Source organism: Mesoplodon mirus (assembly GCF_964341445.2).
Source record: "Mesoplodon mirus genome assembly, chromosome: 8".
In the NCBI taxonomy this organism is placed as follows: Eukaryota; Metazoa; Chordata; class Mammalia; order Artiodactyla; family Ziphiidae; genus Mesoplodon; species Mesoplodon mirus.
Window position 1 is genome coordinate 60,632,974 of NC_138984.1, and position 17,673 is coordinate 60,650,646.

At 35.4% G+C, this 17,673-nt stretch overlaps 1 protein-coding gene across 2 annotated transcripts in view; it reads left to right on the forward strand.

Annotated features, from left to right (window-relative positions):
* ARHGAP15 (Rho GTPase activating protein 15) overlaps positions 1-17,673 on the forward strand; it is a 618,249-nt gene that overhangs the window by 414,150 nt on the left and 186,426 nt on the right. For both annotated transcript variants that reach the window (XM_082630937.1, XM_082630938.1), the window contains exon 11: positions 6,963-7,040. In XM_082630937.1, coding sequence (XP_082487063.1) covers positions 6,963-7,040 — 78 coding nt within the window. The remainder of the gene's footprint in view (positions 1-6,962; positions 7,041-17,673) is intronic.

A 17,673-nucleotide genomic window follows, 5' to 3' on the forward strand; every position in this document is an offset into this window, starting at 1 on the left:
TATAAGAAAATGTTTTCTGGTTGAAAGAGCCTAGATGTAGATACATCTGAGTGAAATTTTACTTATACAAGTTTAAAGAGAAAATTTTTTTTAAAAAAAATCATGAACGAAAAATTAATTTACCTACAAAACATTAAGAATCAACTTGATATCTTTAGTTGCTAGAAGATAGTGGAACATTACTTTTCAAAGTTAGAAAAGTAAAAAATAATAAAGCTCAAATACTTAAATCAACAATTAAATATGAAGCAAAAGAAAACAGTCTTTTTAAAATTTTTATTGAAGTATAGTTGATTTACATGTTGTGTTAATTTCTTCTGTACAGCAAAGTGACTCAGTTATACATATATACATATAGAGATCTATATTCTTTTTCATATTCTTTTCCATTATGGTTTGTCACAGAATACTGAATATAAATCCCTGTGCTATACAGTATGACATTGTTTTTTATCTAAAACAGTCATTGAGATGGAAGAAGTAAGAAAATTTACCAACCACATATTTTTGTGAAAAAAAGAACACTTAAAAAAATAAATCCAAGAAAGAATAACAGTGGAATACAAGAGAGGAGCAGTAGTTGACTCTGACCTAGAGCTGCACCATCCAAGATGGTAGTCATAAGCCACATGTGGTTGAGTTATTTAAAATAAGATAAAATAAAAATTCAGTTGTTCAGTTGCATTAACCACATTTCAAGCGTTCAGCAGCCAGCCTCATGTGGCCGGTGACAGCTGGTCTGGACAGTTAATATATAGAACATTTCCACCATTACAGAAAGTTCTATTGGGCAGCGCTTAATTTGAGGAAATGAAGGAACCTACAATGGAAGAAGACACGTGAGACCTTGACTTTAGGGAGATCTTTGTGAAACAAAATTTTAATGTGGAACCCAATCACATTTGTTTATTTAATAGTGACTAATACTAACCTATAGATAAGTCAAAAATATTTATAAAGAATAAAATGTTCTAAACTTTGAGAACATAAGAAATTATAACATAAAGAATAAAGTTGGAAGTTATGAGGGAGAAGAGGAGGGGAAGGAAAAGTAAATGCACTAAGTTCCTTATTTTTTTTAATACACAGAGGTAGTTTGATATGTTAAGATATAGAAATAGACAAATGTAACTAATAATAACAAAGAGAAGGTACATAGATAAGTGGTAGGAACTATGGAGTCTTTATTTTTTATGATAGTGAATAAATACCAAAGTTAATAAATTAATAAACAGAAATGTGATACATTAGCATAAAATGAGTAACAATAAAAGAACCAAAACAGAACTGTTAACAATGACTGTATTTGGACAGCAGGATGAGGTAGATACTTAGTTTTCATTGTATAATCTTGTGTGGTTTAAATTTTCATTTTTAACAAGGAAGTATATTGCCTCTATAGTAAAGAAAAAAATCCATTTAAAATGGTTATTATAAAGTCATAAGGTTTTCCTATAGAATAAAATCCTTCTTGTTTGACAATCAGAATTGTGTCAACTATTTTCTAAGGTAGCTATTCTTGAAGGATGAGTATCTCACAAGGAATTAGTAATAATCAAATAGAGCCAGCAAAAGATACAGGACAAATACAAGCCATTGAGACAGAGTAGAAATTAAATTTAGAAAGAGTTTCCATTTATATCCTGTACTCTCAGTCACTGAACTTAAAGTGTGTGATCAGATAAGTTAGCAATATAAAGTTGGAAACACTTCACTTTAAAGGAGGAGGAAATGTGTACTATTTGAAATGGTCCAAAACCTCTCATATTCAGCTCTGAAAGCAAGCAGGACCTTTAGAAGGATAGAGAAAGAAACGTGCAGCACTCTTTGGGGGCTGTCTGGGTGTTCCTGTGCTCATTTGTTCTTGCCAGAGGGAGAAGCCAGAAGACCAAAGCATTGCGAGAATGACTCTTCTTGCGGTAGCTCTGGCCTCCTAGGAATTAGGAAGTGCCATAAATCTCAGGAGAGAGACTGTGCAAAATTCCCAGCCCATATTTCAGACTCCAGAGGTTCAGATGCATTTTGTTATATTCCAGGAAAACAAGCAGGCTTTTTGGGCACACCTCTCAACCAGGCTCAAACTCCACATCTTCGTGATTTGTCCATCATTTGAGCTACCAAGAATGCTACCTAATCCACAGTTTGCAGCTATTTTTAACAGACTCATATGCATTGTTGAAAACTACCCATATTTTGGCAGATAAGTCAGTCAACTCTGGAAACCATGCTGGTCTCTTAGATTTCTTTTTGGAAAGTGTCTAAGATTTATGGTGGGAATTACACATGACAGCTGCATTCTTTCCACTGGGTTTAAACCACCATTTGGTCTAATAACTCCTAATTGTGTGTCTATCCTAGTCTAAGCTTCTTCAGAAAAAAAAAAAAGAGAGAGGGAGGAAGACTTTTGAAAATCCCCTACAGCAGTACCCAGTGATTTCTGTCAACAGTAAACACTATTTTGAAACTTAAGAAGGTCAGCTGATGAGGAACAAATAAAAGACATTTTGGTGAATGGGAAATTCTTTAGAGAATTTTTCATTAACATTACATTAATGCTGGTCTGATAAAAATAAATGTAAAATGTTTTAGTTTCATTGTGTTCCCAAAGTATTTTTAGCATAACAGGCAAAATTCCTGTCAGCATTTTCAGTCACGGTATTTACCTCTTCAGTGATTTTTCTCCAAACTTCACCAAAGCACAACATAGATACCTTGAAGACATTGCTCATTGAAAAATCATAAGAGGTCTAATTATATTTCCAAAATAAGTAGTTTCCAATCCAGCAAGGATAATGTGGTCATGAAAAGGATGTCCAAATCCACCAATTTACATTGGTTTGGCTTGGCATGAATTTCAAAGTTCTTGGAGCAAAAAGAGGATGGCACGTGAATTATTCTAATTTGGGTTCGATTCCCAGGACTTAGGGTTTGCCATTTTGTGAGCCATTCGGGGGAGAGCTAATCAACTACAAGACTGTACCTATGTAATTTATAACTGCTAAAATTCACTGATGTGTTCCAGATTATTTTGCAAAATGTAATACCCTCCTTTTTAATATATACTTTGTCATTTTCACTCTATTTATGTAATTTAAAAAGTATGATAGCGGGGAGCATGAGCCATTCAAAGCAGGAGCCAGTAATGTCAGAGATTGTTATCCTTCATAAGATATATGGTGTTGATATCTCTATATCTAAAGGGCTTGGAAGTTCTGTCAAGTTAGATTCAAATTGCATCTAATGTGTTTTGCTTTACTCCTTCTTTCTGGTTTCTAACATAAGCCACAAAGCAGTTTCTCTACTGTGACTTAGTTCTGCAACCACAGTGGTCACACTGGTCTGAGTTACCCTCCCTGTCTCCATTCCCAGCCCTCCCTTCTTTTATTCCAGAAGAAAATTGGGTTATTAATTTAGGATGAGGCTGCTTTGTTTGAACAGTGTAGTGCTTTCCAATTGCTCATACGTAATATAACCAACCCATACTGCTCTTTCCAGTGTTTTTGATGACTGAACTTAAAAAAAAAACGAAAAACCTTGTACTGAAATTTATGAAAGATCAAAGGGATACTTCCTATGTTGTAACTTTAAATTTCTATAAGAGAAAAACTTTTCAGATAGTAGGGAATTTCATTAATTGAAATTCAGTTTACAACTCTAGACAACACATGCATTTCAATAACATGTAAAATAATATTAGAAAAGAAAGAGTTCTAGCTTCAAAATAAAAATGCACTTGATTTATACCTATAAAGAGATATGCTTATTAAAATGAGGCTTAAGTAAGGTCCTTATTTGTAATAAAAATTTGTTGGGATTCAAATAATTTTATTTACTGTTGACCTTTGATAAAGGTCCAACTAATTAGCAAAACAAAAATTAATTTAAAAAGAAATATATAGTAAATTTTCTCATTTTTTATTATAATAGTTGTTGACATTTCATTTTTAATCATTAATTTAAATAGGGCTAATTTGACCGATTCTTTACAAAAAACATATATTATTAAGGGCTTCCCTGGTGGCGCAGTGGTTGAGAGTCCTCCTGCCAATGCAGAGGACACGGGTTCGTGCCATGGTCCGGGAGGGTCCCACGTGCCACAGAGCGGCTGGGCCCGTGGGCCGTGGCCGCTGAGCCTGCGCGTCCGGAGCCTGTGCACCGCAACGGGAGAGGCCACAACAGTGAGAGGCCCGCGTACCGCAAAAAAAAAAAAAAAAAAACATATTAAGATTTCTTGTTTGAGAAAAATGTAGACCTGCATACTGCATCAATGTTTCTATTTTCCAAAATATTATTTTTCTCAAGTTCCTTCAGAGCAACTGATAACTCGTGGAAAATCATGAACGCTTTCATTTGGTGAAACTTTGTTTGACTTTGTGATGGCAAGGAAGATGACCTTATTCACCATTTGTGGTTCTGAATGACCTTTGACTATTTCCAAACCAAAAACTATCACCAAAGGCCCCAACTTGCATCAATAAACATTGTTCTATAGACAATATGGAGTCACTGGAGGTCATTTTAGAGAAGAATTTCAAAATGTTTTCCCTAAGGACTACATGTTTAGAAAAAGTACAGATACCCCCAAGAGGGAGAACTTTGAAAGGGACACACTTACTTTAATGCATAAGTTTTAAAATTTTAAAATTCTATCACATTTTTTAAATTACATAGGTTAAAGCTAAGTACCAAACACTAAATGACAAAGCAAAAAAAGAAAATAGTTGATAAATTATTAAGTTTCTGAGCCCATGTGCATAAACTGAAGACCAGCATGATCTAATACTGAAACTAAAAATCAAACGTTAGGAAAGTTTTAATTAAGATGATTGTCACATTTAAGTTGTCGAGTGCACACTGTACTTAAAAATGAACTGGAGTGCCCTTTGATTAGTGGAGCTATTTTGTGCATCAGAAAAAAAAAAAAAAAAGAATGCATTTGATTTTTATAAATGTATGTGTCTTAGACATTTTCACCACACACTAATAGGTGTGCAGCCTCACCTCAATTCCTCACCAATTCACAGATTCATAGTTCTCAGGAAGGGACAGAGACTCACTAATTTATTATTAGACTATTCTAGAATGACAAAACTCACACAAATTAATACATTTTTTAATAGCTATTCCATTTTATTGACATTATACATAAGTTATTACATGGAAGAGTATAGTGAGGATGAATAGGTGGGACACAGAGGGCTTTTTTTTTTTCTTGGCCGTGCTGCATGGCTTGTGGTCTTAGTTCCCCAATTAGGGATCGAACCAGGGACCTGGACAGTGAGAGCGTGGAGTCCTAACCACAGTGAAAGTGCTCTGTATGATGCTGTAATGATGGATACAAGTCATTATACATTTGTCCAAACCAATAGAATGTACAACACCAAGACTGAACCCTAATGTAAACTATGGACTCTAGCTGTATCAATGTTGTTTTCATCAGTTTTAACAAATGTATCACTTTGATGGGGGATGTTGTTAATGGGAGAGGCTATGCATGTGCAGGGGCAAGGGGTATGTGGGAAACCGCTGTACCTTCCCTTCAATCTTGATATAAACTTAAAATTGCTCTAAAAAATAATGTCTTAAAACTGAGTGAATAATGGCTTTGATTTATGCCATTAATATCAGTATTACACATTATGTCATTCTGTCCTAACCTACTGATGATATATTTTGCACAGCAGCGGAAATGTTCCTACTATAAAGTATTGATACTTAAAAACAGAGATGGTAAAGCAATAAAGGAGCTCATTTCATGTCAGTAAAGAACTTTACAAAAAATTTATTCTGCTAGATTATGACAATAATTTCTATCAAGTTATCTAGTACTATCTATTGTGAATTACAATGTTTAATGTTGATACCATACCACCTCCCTAGAGAAACTGCTGAGATACTGACCTCTACATTAACTGGTAATCTCATCCAGGCCTCCTTGAGGGCCTAGACACATCAAGGAATATGCAATCCTGACATTAAAATTATGTTATCAACATTTCTTATCAACAATAATAGTGTTTGAATAAATGTTTCTCTTTTCATTTTTCTGTTTCTTTATCTTTTTGATAACTGGGTCATGGAAATAACCTGATGATATAAATAAATGTGTGGAAAACAAGTGGTTGATTATCCAAACCCACTGCCAGGATAAGTTATTTTGAATTATAGATAAGTAGTTTTAAAATAATCTGGAACTAATGTCACCATCTTGTCAGATTTCTTTTTATTTTTCCCTCCATAATGGAGCACCCCATTACCTAAAATACACTAGAAATTTTCAAAGTAGTTATACATCCGTAGTAGAATTTTCATTCTGTAGTTTCAAATAATCAGACCAATATATGTTATGCTATAGTAATTACAGGAAAAGAGAATGAAACAATGGAAATGGATTGGAATCCCTAGGAATAGAATAAAACAGAATAGAATAAGAATAAGAATAGGAGAGAGGGAAGAAAGGGAGACAGTAAAAAGAGAAGTGAGAAGGGAGTAAAGGAGAGGGAGGGAAGGAAGGAAGGAAGGGAGGGAGGGAGGGAGGGAGATTTTAAGGAAAGAAGACTTCACAAGCACTTTGGGTTACTTTATCTTTCCAACAAGGGGCAATAATACACATATACATGAAGGTTCTTCTCCCTACTCCACCCCAAGTTTGATTCCTGTCTTTTTTGGGGGAATGAATCTTAACTATACTTTGAAATCCCATGCTACCTACTTCTGTTTTATGGTTCAACTACACTCAAGTTTGTTGATGATTAACTGTTATTGAACTTAATGATTAGTTTGCTTGTATTAAAATATTGAAGATTGCTTGGTGTAGGACATAGAAATTTGTTTTCTCTGTGAGGAAGAGAGAGTTGGTGGTGATTTACTACTTTCTTCCTTCCCATAATTATTATTATTATTTTCCTTTACCATCTCAGTTCTTATATGAGTGAATATAAAACATGCCCTTTTGTTTTCAGGTCTAGATGTTGATGGAATATATCGAGTTAGTGGCAATCTAGCAACAATACAGAAGTTAAGATTTATTGTCAACCAAGGTAAGTGATTTCTTCACTTCAGACCTTTTTACAAGTAGTTTCATCTCCAACAATATTTCACACTCTCTGCATATGTATTATGAATATATACTGATAAAGGCTTTGAAGGGAGAAAGAGAAATTTGAAGAAATTAAACAATTATTACCAGAGAAGTAAAAGATAGCCAGTTTACTTGGAGGTAAATAGAATAAAGAGAGGGACTAACTATTATGTTGTGTTAAATAAATAACAAGTGAAATATGATAAACTAAAAATGAAGAAGAGAATAATAAAAGGAAAAAATAAACTAGCTTTGAAAAGTGTTACTGGTATATAATACACACTTAATATACGTTGATAAGTGAATAAATAAATGAATGGTGGAAAATGTAAGAGTCAAGATCACAGATGTTAGAAAAATATATAATAGGTAAGTAAAAGAATTAAAAATTAGGAAATGCAAATATCATCAAAGGATTACAAACTAAAACAACTATGAAATACTACTATTAAGCCTATTAAAATGGCTAAAATTTAAAACACTGACAACACCAAATGCTGACAAGGATGTGGAGCAACAGGAACTCTCATTCATGCTGGTAGAAATGGAAAGTAGTACAGCTAGTTCGGAAAATAGCTTAGCAGTTTCTTATGAAAATAAGTATATTCTTACCTTATTACCCAGCAGTTGTGCTCCTTGGTATGTACACAAATGAGTTCAAAACTTATGTCCACACAAAAAACTGCACACAATATTTCCAGCAGCTTTATTCGTAATTGGTAAAATTTGAAAGCAACCAAGATATCCTTCAATAGGTGACTGGACAAACAAACCATAAAATATCTATAAAATGGAATATTATTCAATGATAAAATGAAATGAGCTGTCAAGTGATGAAAAGGCTTCAAGGAAACTTAAATGCATATTGCTATGTGAAAGAAGCCAGTCTGAAAATGCTATATACTCTGTTGTCTCAACTATATGACATTTTGGAAAAGGCAAAACTATGGAGATAGTAGAAAGATCAGTGATAGCAAAGGATTTGAGGGGAGAGCGGAAAGAATAAGCACAGGGGATTTTTAGGGCCATGAAACTATTCTGTTTGATATTGTAATAGTGGATACATGTCATTATATATGTCATTATACATTTGTCAAAATCTATATAATATACGACACTAAGAGTGAACCTTAATGTGAACTATGGACTTTAGTTAATAAAAACTTATAAATATTGGCTCATCAATTGTAACAAGTGGGGCTTCCCTGGTGGCGCAGTGGTTGAGAGTCCGCCTGCCGATGCAGGGGATGCGCGTTCGTGCCCCGGTCTGGGAGGATCCCACATGCCACGGAGCGGCTGGGCCCCTGAGCCATGGTCTCTGAGCCTGCACGTCCGGAGCCTTTGCTCCACAACGGGATAGGCCACAACAGTGACAGGCCCGCGTACCGCAAAAACAAACAAAAAAACAATTGTAACAAATGTACTACACTAATGCAAGATGTTATTAATAGGGGAAATTTGGGGGGAGTGGTCAGGCATAAGAGGGAGTATATCGGAACTCTGTATTTTCTATTTTTCTGTAAACCTAAAACTTCTCTAAAAAAGACAGTGAATTTTAAAAATAAAAATTAGGAAATGTTGAAAAAAAAGACTAAAACATCTTGAGATGGTGTTATAGACAGCTCACAGGTTTAGAATTAGACACATGGAGTAAAACCCAGACACTCTCTCCTTGTGTCCTTGGCATCTTATTTAACTCCCTTATGCTCTGTTTCTTATCAGTAAAAACAGGATGGAAGTGCCTTGGAAATATTTTTGAGAATGAAATGAGATAGTGTGTGGTATTCCCTTAGTAATGTAACAGACTCATGATAGTTGTTCAGTACATCTAAGTTTCCCTTTCACTTAAAAAGTCAATGATTAAAAAAAAAAAAAAAAGTCAATGATGTCTCATTACCTTCAGGAGAATTTACACAAAGTCTTCATAATCTGACTTCCCAGCTACTTCTAGCTGACTGCAGGTCCTCTGAATTTCCTTCACGATACATTCCTAACTGTACTTCCTTATTTACATACTGTTGTATTTCTTAATGCCTTTGCATAGTCTCTTCCATCTACTTTCAATATTCTCCTGTATTTTCCTTCCCATCCCACATACAAAAGCTTCCTGCCTGGTTAGATTTCTCCTTATTCTTAAAGGCCCAGATTATAAATAATTTTCTCCAGGGAGCCTGCAACATCCCTCAGTCAGATTCCTTCTCTGTGTGCCCATTATGCTGGGTAGTTAAATTTGCATTCGTACAGGCACATCTAACTTCTAAAATTCCATCTATTATAAGACCTAGAGATTTAATGCCATCTTTTAAAGAGAATTTTATCAAATGTATTTAGTGATTATATTTCACGAACATTAAAATTTGAAAGTCTTGGAATAAAAAAGAGGATATTGGTTGAAATATGTGTCTCCTACATAAATCTCTATACACCTAAAAAGGTAAGATTTAAATTAGCCTTATATCTTCCCTCACTAACCACCAGTAGCTCTGGAGCCTCCATACAGGGAGCTCTTAATATCTGTTGTATAGTGTGTGTGTGTGTGTGTTGCAAATAGTAGAAGTATTAATACAGAGAATCATTAACCTCTCCAGCAGTTCAAATTGGGTTGAACCATACTTTTAAGTGTTAACTTCAGTGCTTTTGGCTAGTGGCCACACGATTCTTATTTCTGAACATCTCTATAGCCTAGAATCTGTTTGCTCACTAATGTACACCATTGTCTTTCAGAATTACTGTCCTTCCTGGGCAAAAAACAGAACTGAACATTACCTTATGTATTCATATTGTCCATTGGCCTGAACTAAAGTACCCCACTGTGGATAAAAATTGGATAAAATACCCCAGCTTTTTATAACCATTCCTGTTTATAACCAGCTAAAATCATTCTTGTAATATATTTCATACTGAAACCATATCCTGATTGGGATTCTAGACAGGTGGGCAACACATTTCTTCTACAAACAAGAAATCTCAAAACAGAAGCCATGTTAGAAACAAACACTAGTTGCATTTCCTGCTTTAAAAAAAAATTATGCTCAGCAGTCTGAAAAGGCAAAAAAAAAAAAAAATCTGCAGTGAGAATATGAAATCTGTCCATCTCATCTTTTGCAATCCAAACTTCAGCATCCTCTGGGGCTGTGTAACTGCTCATGTTTCCATGAGAGTTGACAATGTAAAGCTGGACAGAGGCCTGAGTTGGTATCTGGTAGCACAGAATTGTCAGTAAACTGTCTCCCTGGTTTATACCACTGTCAGAATGCAACACACTCAACACAAATTATGCTGTATTAGAACCTTTGATACTAGTATTTTGTCCAAGCTGTGTTGTGGAGTTGTTTTGAATTAGATGATAAAAGATATGTGTATACCATCCTCTCTCAAATTTTGCTAATCAGATTATCCTGTGAATGAAATTTTCAGGAGTGGACCTGTAGCATTTGTTCTAACACCATACCTTCCCCTCCATCTGCATGCTGGTTGCTGACAGCAGAGCTGATATGAGAGAGAATCAGTGCTGGATACAAAGAGACTGAGTGTGTACATTGTGGTCTCCCCTCTGTGTGTGTATGTGTGTGTGTGTGAGTGTGTGCAATGAAGTGGCAGTGCAGTGATAATTCCTTGAAAAGCATAAAGCAATATGTGAATGCAATGCATTCTTTTTTTGTATTCAGAGATGGAACATACCTGGTTTTGGCATACCCTCTTTGTATCAACACCTTTTATCTCCTCCATATTCACGTTCCACAATGTTTCCTTTTCAGAAGGTTCTAAACGTACAGTTTTTAAAATGAACAAGCCCTACCCACCATTGGACTAGACAAATGAAAACTGATTTTGGGGATTTTCAAGAACAGTTTAATTGCAATTTATGTATTTCACTAACTTTCTTGAATGCTATAATCATCAGCAATTCTAAATACACCAGTTGAATGATTCAATTTGTTTTGGTTTTCTGTTTGACTCACTAAATCAGTAGGAATTGGATACCCTTATTATACTTCCAGATCAGATGGCATGCAAATTAAATTCAAAGTGATCACTTTTGAAAAGTATTTCCTAATTATAACTAGTAATGAAGATAATAATAATTATTATTATAAAAGTAGCTAACATATTTTCATAATTTATTATGTGCCAGGCACTGTATCAAGCGCTTTACTTATATCATTTAAATTAATCCTTTCTGCTATCCCATAGAATGTGTTCTATTACTGCTCCCATTTTAAAGTTGAGGAAACTGAGGCTCAGAAATGTTAAATAATGTCCTAAGGTCATAAAGGAATAAGTGAAAGAGCTAGGACTAGATCCCAGTCTCTCTGTCTCAGAGTGTATGCTAAAAACCACTGCCTGATTTGACATTTCCCATTCATTGATTGTTGATTACCTCCTAACAAAAGTGGAGCTCAGTCTTTTCATGTTGTACCCAGTTGTTAGTGACTTTCTTTCTGTTTTCTGTAAGTGACAAGTACTGTCATAGGAGTTTGGCTAAAACTTTTCAAGAAAGAGAAATGCCTGGGAAAACACCAAATGCCATAGTTAGGAAGAAGCCAGGCACTACCATTCTCTGTAGGGCTTCATGTATCTATGCTTGGACCAAGAAACTACTTTAACACAATATTCTGTTGCAACCTACAGGAAAGGCATTGAAGACTCTAGATTTACTGGGCTGTTGATGCATTACTGAGCAGTGCTCTGCCTTGTTTGTTGTATTTGGTGACAGCTTTCAGTAACATTTTGCTGATGCTGCTCTTCCATTCTATGAGGACGTCCCCAAAGAAAACTAGTCCGTGACCTTAGATGTCAACTTGTCATCAGCCTCTGAGACTGCGTCGATTCTTTGGGATGATCTGTGACGTGATGGTTTTCTTGTGTGGGGTACTTTTACAAAGGACAGACTTTAGCACTGAGGATGCTACATAACTGTCTTGAGAACTTTTGGACAGTGGGTCTTAGAAGTCCCACCAGTCTGAATTCCCCCTCCTTCTGACATCAAAATTCTGGTTTGAGCTGCCCATCTAGCTTATTGTTCAAACTCCAAATTCAGTTCAGACTCTCTTTGGTATTACTTAGATGTTCTCTTTCACCCTTTAAAAAAGGGACAAGGAAGACTGGCATCCTTTTTGGAAGATATTAACTATGAAGCTTCCCAAGCCCATAAGCCAATGGGAGGACTCTGAGGCAGTAAAGGAAGAACTGACTGGGAATTTTCCAAACTGGTGTTTCTTAGTACACAATAACAAATATTCCCTCTAAGCATTTCTCTGAACTGGAGGAAGTTACTTCTTACCAGGATTTTAGACATGCTTTCCATATATAGAAAAATAATTTAAAGGAACATTCTTAGGGACACCCTCCTTCACTTTTTCACACCCGGAGGAACAAAATATATAAATGCCATAAATCTACACGGCCAAGAATCTTAATTGGGTATGTGGGTGTGTGTACGTGTGTGTTCATACGATTGTGTGTGTGTTATTTTAAAATGGAAGAGGATTTTTTCCCATTAATTTACAGTCTTGTACTTTGCATACCTTTATTCATCCAGATCTTATTGACATAATGATCCAAATTAAATATTGGCTTAAAGAGATGAACTTGCTTATTTTGAACATACTAAGAATAAGCTTCATTGAAAATAAACCATTAGAGAAACAATTTTGTGTTGCCAACTATATCTAAACTACTTTGTTATAGATTTGTACCACAAAGCAAAGAAAGCAAAGCATTAACTTCAGTAGCTATCCCAGTGCTTTTCATATTATTTGCAGCATCAAAAATTGAATAAATGAAGAGGAAAGCGAGAAAGAATGTGAACAATTGGCAGTTTCACCATGAAATAAGCAATTGTATGAAACAGAAAAAGATCTGGAAAAGGATTTCAAAACTTCTAGTTCTGTTCTCATAAAATAGACCTTGCATCAAGTCCATTCATTTTTCTATTAAGTGAGTTTATATTGCACTCTTATTATTTTTAAAACGAGGTATTTCCTTAAGCTTACTTCCCTCTCACTGCCAACCACAGCAACAACAAAACAAACTGTGTTATTTGCTTTATCCGATTCCACAGGGCAGTTTTTGGAAAGTTGAATCATTGATATTGCACCTTTCTGGCTTCCATGTGACAAGATTATCATTTAACAATGATTTATTTTTCCCATTAAAGCTGAAAAGATCACTTGATCATAAAAGGGCCAGACTCTAACATCGTTCAGGGCTTTGGAAACTTTCTTAGACCTCATTTTTTTAGCCGCGTTGAGTCAGAGAGCTCAAAGACTTGTATTGCTTTCTAGCTGCTTAAGAAAATGTATTTGTCATTAGTAAATAATGGTAAACACAGAGGTCAAAACAATAAGCTCTTCACGTACATATATAGTTATATAGTTTTTAGTTTCATGTAATATTCAAATAACAACTTTCTGAATATAGTCTCTAAAGTAAACAAATTCTAGCTACTTATGTTAAAGCAAATTATGCCATCCATTTATTGTGGACTATATTTTATAATTCATTACATCCCAAGCAATAAGGAACTGACTTAACTGTGTGGTGAAACAATCAAAGACAGAGACCATCTAGTGGGGAAAGAGCACTGGATAAACATCGATGAAACTGCCTACTTATCTTGATTCTGAGCTATTCGTTAGTCTAATGGAAACTATTTTAACCCCTTTGAATCACAGACTCTTCATTTCCAAAATGGGAATAATAATGAAAATGTTAGGACTTTAAGAACTCTGAATCAGCCAAGTGATCATCAGTATTAACTTTAATTAAGTGACAAGTGGTTACATGAAATCAGATCAATATTACTTAGTTGTGTTAATAATAGCATGATACTAAATATTAATAATCAAATATGGCTTTTAGCTTCCACATGATTGAGTTTTCTCTGATGATAATAAGATTATTTTTCTTTGGAGACTCCCTGCTATCCAATGATTTGTCTCATTCCTAGACAAATTCATAGGAAATCTGGGTTAGCTTTATCTTATCCATAGGCTTTTGGGAGATTCCAGATTCCAAAAGACTAGCCTCATGTTCATTGGAGAGGAGGAGAAAAGTCTACTGAAATTTTAGGGCCTAGTTTAGTTTTGGCTTTTCCATTGGGTCAAGAAATTGAGTCCAGAAACTAAATCTGTCAGAGTTGTGCCACTGCCAATCTTCAAGGAAAACCCTAAGGATATTTATAAAAATCCATCATCATCATAAATCATTATCATCACCATAAGAATTAATGTGTAGTCATTACAAATTAGTGGAAAAACACACCAATCTTACTTCTGCTCTAACCAAGCTTGAAAGTATTAGTTCCCAACCCTGACTATATTTCAAATTTTTCTTGGTTATCTACTGCTGCCTAATAATATTACCACCAACTTAGCTGCTTAAGCAACACACATTTATTATCTCCCAGTTTTTGTGGGTCAGAAGTCTGGGCATACATAAAAAGAAACGAAATTGAGTTATTTGTAGTGAGGTGGATGGACCTAGAGTCTGTCATACGGAGTGAAGTAAGTCAGAAAGAGAAAGACAAATACCGTATGCTAACACATATATATGGAATCTAAGAAAAAAAAATGTCATGAAGAACCTAGGGGTAAGACGGGAATAAAGACACAGACCTACTAGAGCATGGACTTGAGGATATGGGGAGGGGGGAAGGGTAAGCTGTGACAAAGTGAGAGAGTGGCATGGACATATATACACTACCAAACGTAAAATAGATAGCTAGTGGGAAGCAGCCGCATAGCACAGGGAGATCAGCTTGGTGCTTTGTGACCACCTAGAGGGTGGGATAGGGAAGGTAGGAGGGAGGGAGACACAAGAGGGAGGGGATATGGGAACATATGTATATGTATAACGGATTCACTTTGTTATAAAGCAGAAACTAACACACCATTGTAAAGCAATTATACTCCAATAAAGATGTAAAAAAAAAAAAAAAAAAGTCTGGGCATGGATTAGCTGAATTCTCCATAAGGCTACAATCAAGGTGTCAGCCAGGGGTGGGTCCTCTCTGGAGGCTCAACTGGGGACTGGTCTGCTTCCAAGCTCCCATGATTGTTGGCAGGATTTAATTCCTTGTAAGTTGTTGGACTTAAGGTCTCAACATTACTGGCTGTTGGCCAAAGGCCTTGTGGACATTTCCATAGGCCATTTCACAGCATGGCAGCTTTCTTCTCAAGGCAGACAAGGATATAGACCAGTGGCTAAAGCAAAGTTATAATCTTTTGTAAGATATCATGAAGGTTATAACTCAGCACCTTTGGGGCATGCTGATGGTTAGAAGCAAGTCACAGTTTGTATCCATGCCCTAGAGGAGGGGATTACAGAAGGCATGAATACAAGGAAGAGGAGAGAATCAGGGATCACTTTAAAGTCTGTCTGCCATGAGAATCAAGTAGTGGAACTTTTTAAAAATAAAGATTTTTGGAGCTCAGTCATAAAAACTCTGATGTAAAAACCTGAGGTTAGAGCTATAAGTATGCATTTTAAAAGAAAAACTTTACACGTGACTCAAGTGCGTAGCCAGGTTTGGGAACTCCTGCACAGTATCCAGCTAGTTTTATTCTGGTTATTTAGAGGAGACATGACCTACAAGCCATAAGATATGTGAAGATTATGTTTGATGAAAACAGGAATAGATTATGAACACTTTTTTGTTAACCAATTTTCTAGTGATAAGAAGTTTTCTTTTTGACTATTCATTGATATAATAATGTTAACTAAGTCTTATGAACTCTGAGTCATGATTTGGAATATAACTAAGAAATGAATGTCATGAATGTAACACATATATTATTCATATGATTAAAATTGCTGACATTTTTCACAGCTGCAATCCTTTTCCAATATTATAGATTTTGGAATAAATGAAAAAGAAAGTTGTTTTACCTAAGGATTTGCTAAAAAAGCTAAAGAGTAAATAATATTTTTAAATGTAACAGAATACTACTGATGCTGATGATAGCTAGCATTTAATTGAGAATCTGCTACGTGGCAGGTATGCAAAGTTAGAGTTATCTCAAACCCTCATAAAAGTTTGCAAGGTAGATAAACTTTATTATCCACATTATTTACACATGAAAATCATGGTTCGGAAAGTTTAAGTAACTTTTCTAAGGTTACAAAGTTATTATGTTTTGAAGCCAGACGGTGAACCCATTTTAAACTTACTCCAAAGAATATATTGCTCGTTGCTGGATTCAATTTACTATAGGGGAGGGGGCAGCTCTCTCATTTTCTTCTTTTTAACATCAAAGAACAAAAAACCACTTCTTCTCATTATAATACTATACATTCTTGATGTCCAGTCTGTGGGACTCTTTTATAAAAGGAAACTTCATTTTAAAATGTCCTTTCAATAAATAACCCCTAACTGCCTGTGACTTCATGAAGCGTAGTAAGTTTGATTCATTTTTGTATCCCCAATACAACAAAGTGCCCACTACTGTTTATGGGTTAAAGATTTGTTGCAACAAAATAAGAGAATGATGAACTTCTTAAACAAATCAACTCTCTATCAAATGGTCTCATTGGTACATTGTGTTAGGTTCTACTTCTTGGATGTCTCAGTAAAGAAAACTCAAGCTGTATCTCACATTTATTTTCTCCCAGACTCCTATAAATTAACACAATTTTAGACTGTGTAAAAAAATCATGGGACAGAAATAAAGAGTGAAAAATCCTGTATTCCCATTCTCTGCCTCAGTAAGACAGAGCTTGAGGAGAGATGGTTTACCTTGTGTCATTGGCAATTGGGCAAGTCAGGCACGACATAGGAAGTAGTGGTGTAACTTCGCTTGCCATCTTGGCTCTCCAGAATGTTGGAAATGACTAAGTAGAGAGAAAATAGGAATTGAATAAATAGCAATGAAATTAATTATATTGCTCTTGTTAAGTCCATGCCTTGAATTTTGAAAGTATGCTTTGGTGTTTGTTTTCACCCAGGAGGTCCCTGTTGCCAGTAATTATGGCTTCAGTGACTCATATATATTTATATGGCACCTCTTTTTCAAGGTGCTCCATGTAATTTAGAAGGAGTTCCTAAAAGTGCGCTATAGGAAAAAAGGTATTCTTATTACTTCAAAGCTGCTTCTAGAAAGAAAAAGGAACAGGTGTAGGGGCAGGAAGGAATTTTGGGGGGTCTCCATAAACTCCCTGAAGGGAAGCATCCAAAATTTACAAAGGTAAGGGCTGAAGCAATGATCAGATGAAAATCTGAATGACTTAGAGTCATGCAGAACTCAAAACCCATCCTCTCTATGCCCTCACATTCATGGCCCACCAGGGACGGAGTGACAGATATCCCTGTCAGCTTTCCTTTTCTCTGAGGGTCCTGGCACATCAGGATTGATACAGAACTGAGAGGTGAGCTCCATAAAATAAGATTTTGGCTTTTATATCATTCATTCATTGACAGACACTTAAAAAGTTCTTACTATGTGCCAGGCAACATGCAGGATGCTGGAAATAGCAGTGAATACAACAGATGACATTCTCATTGACACAGAGCCTGTATTTCCATGGATATTCCAATCCAGTAGCCAAGAAGATTGGTGGTCTATTCAATGTAAATTAGTAGGAAAATTCTA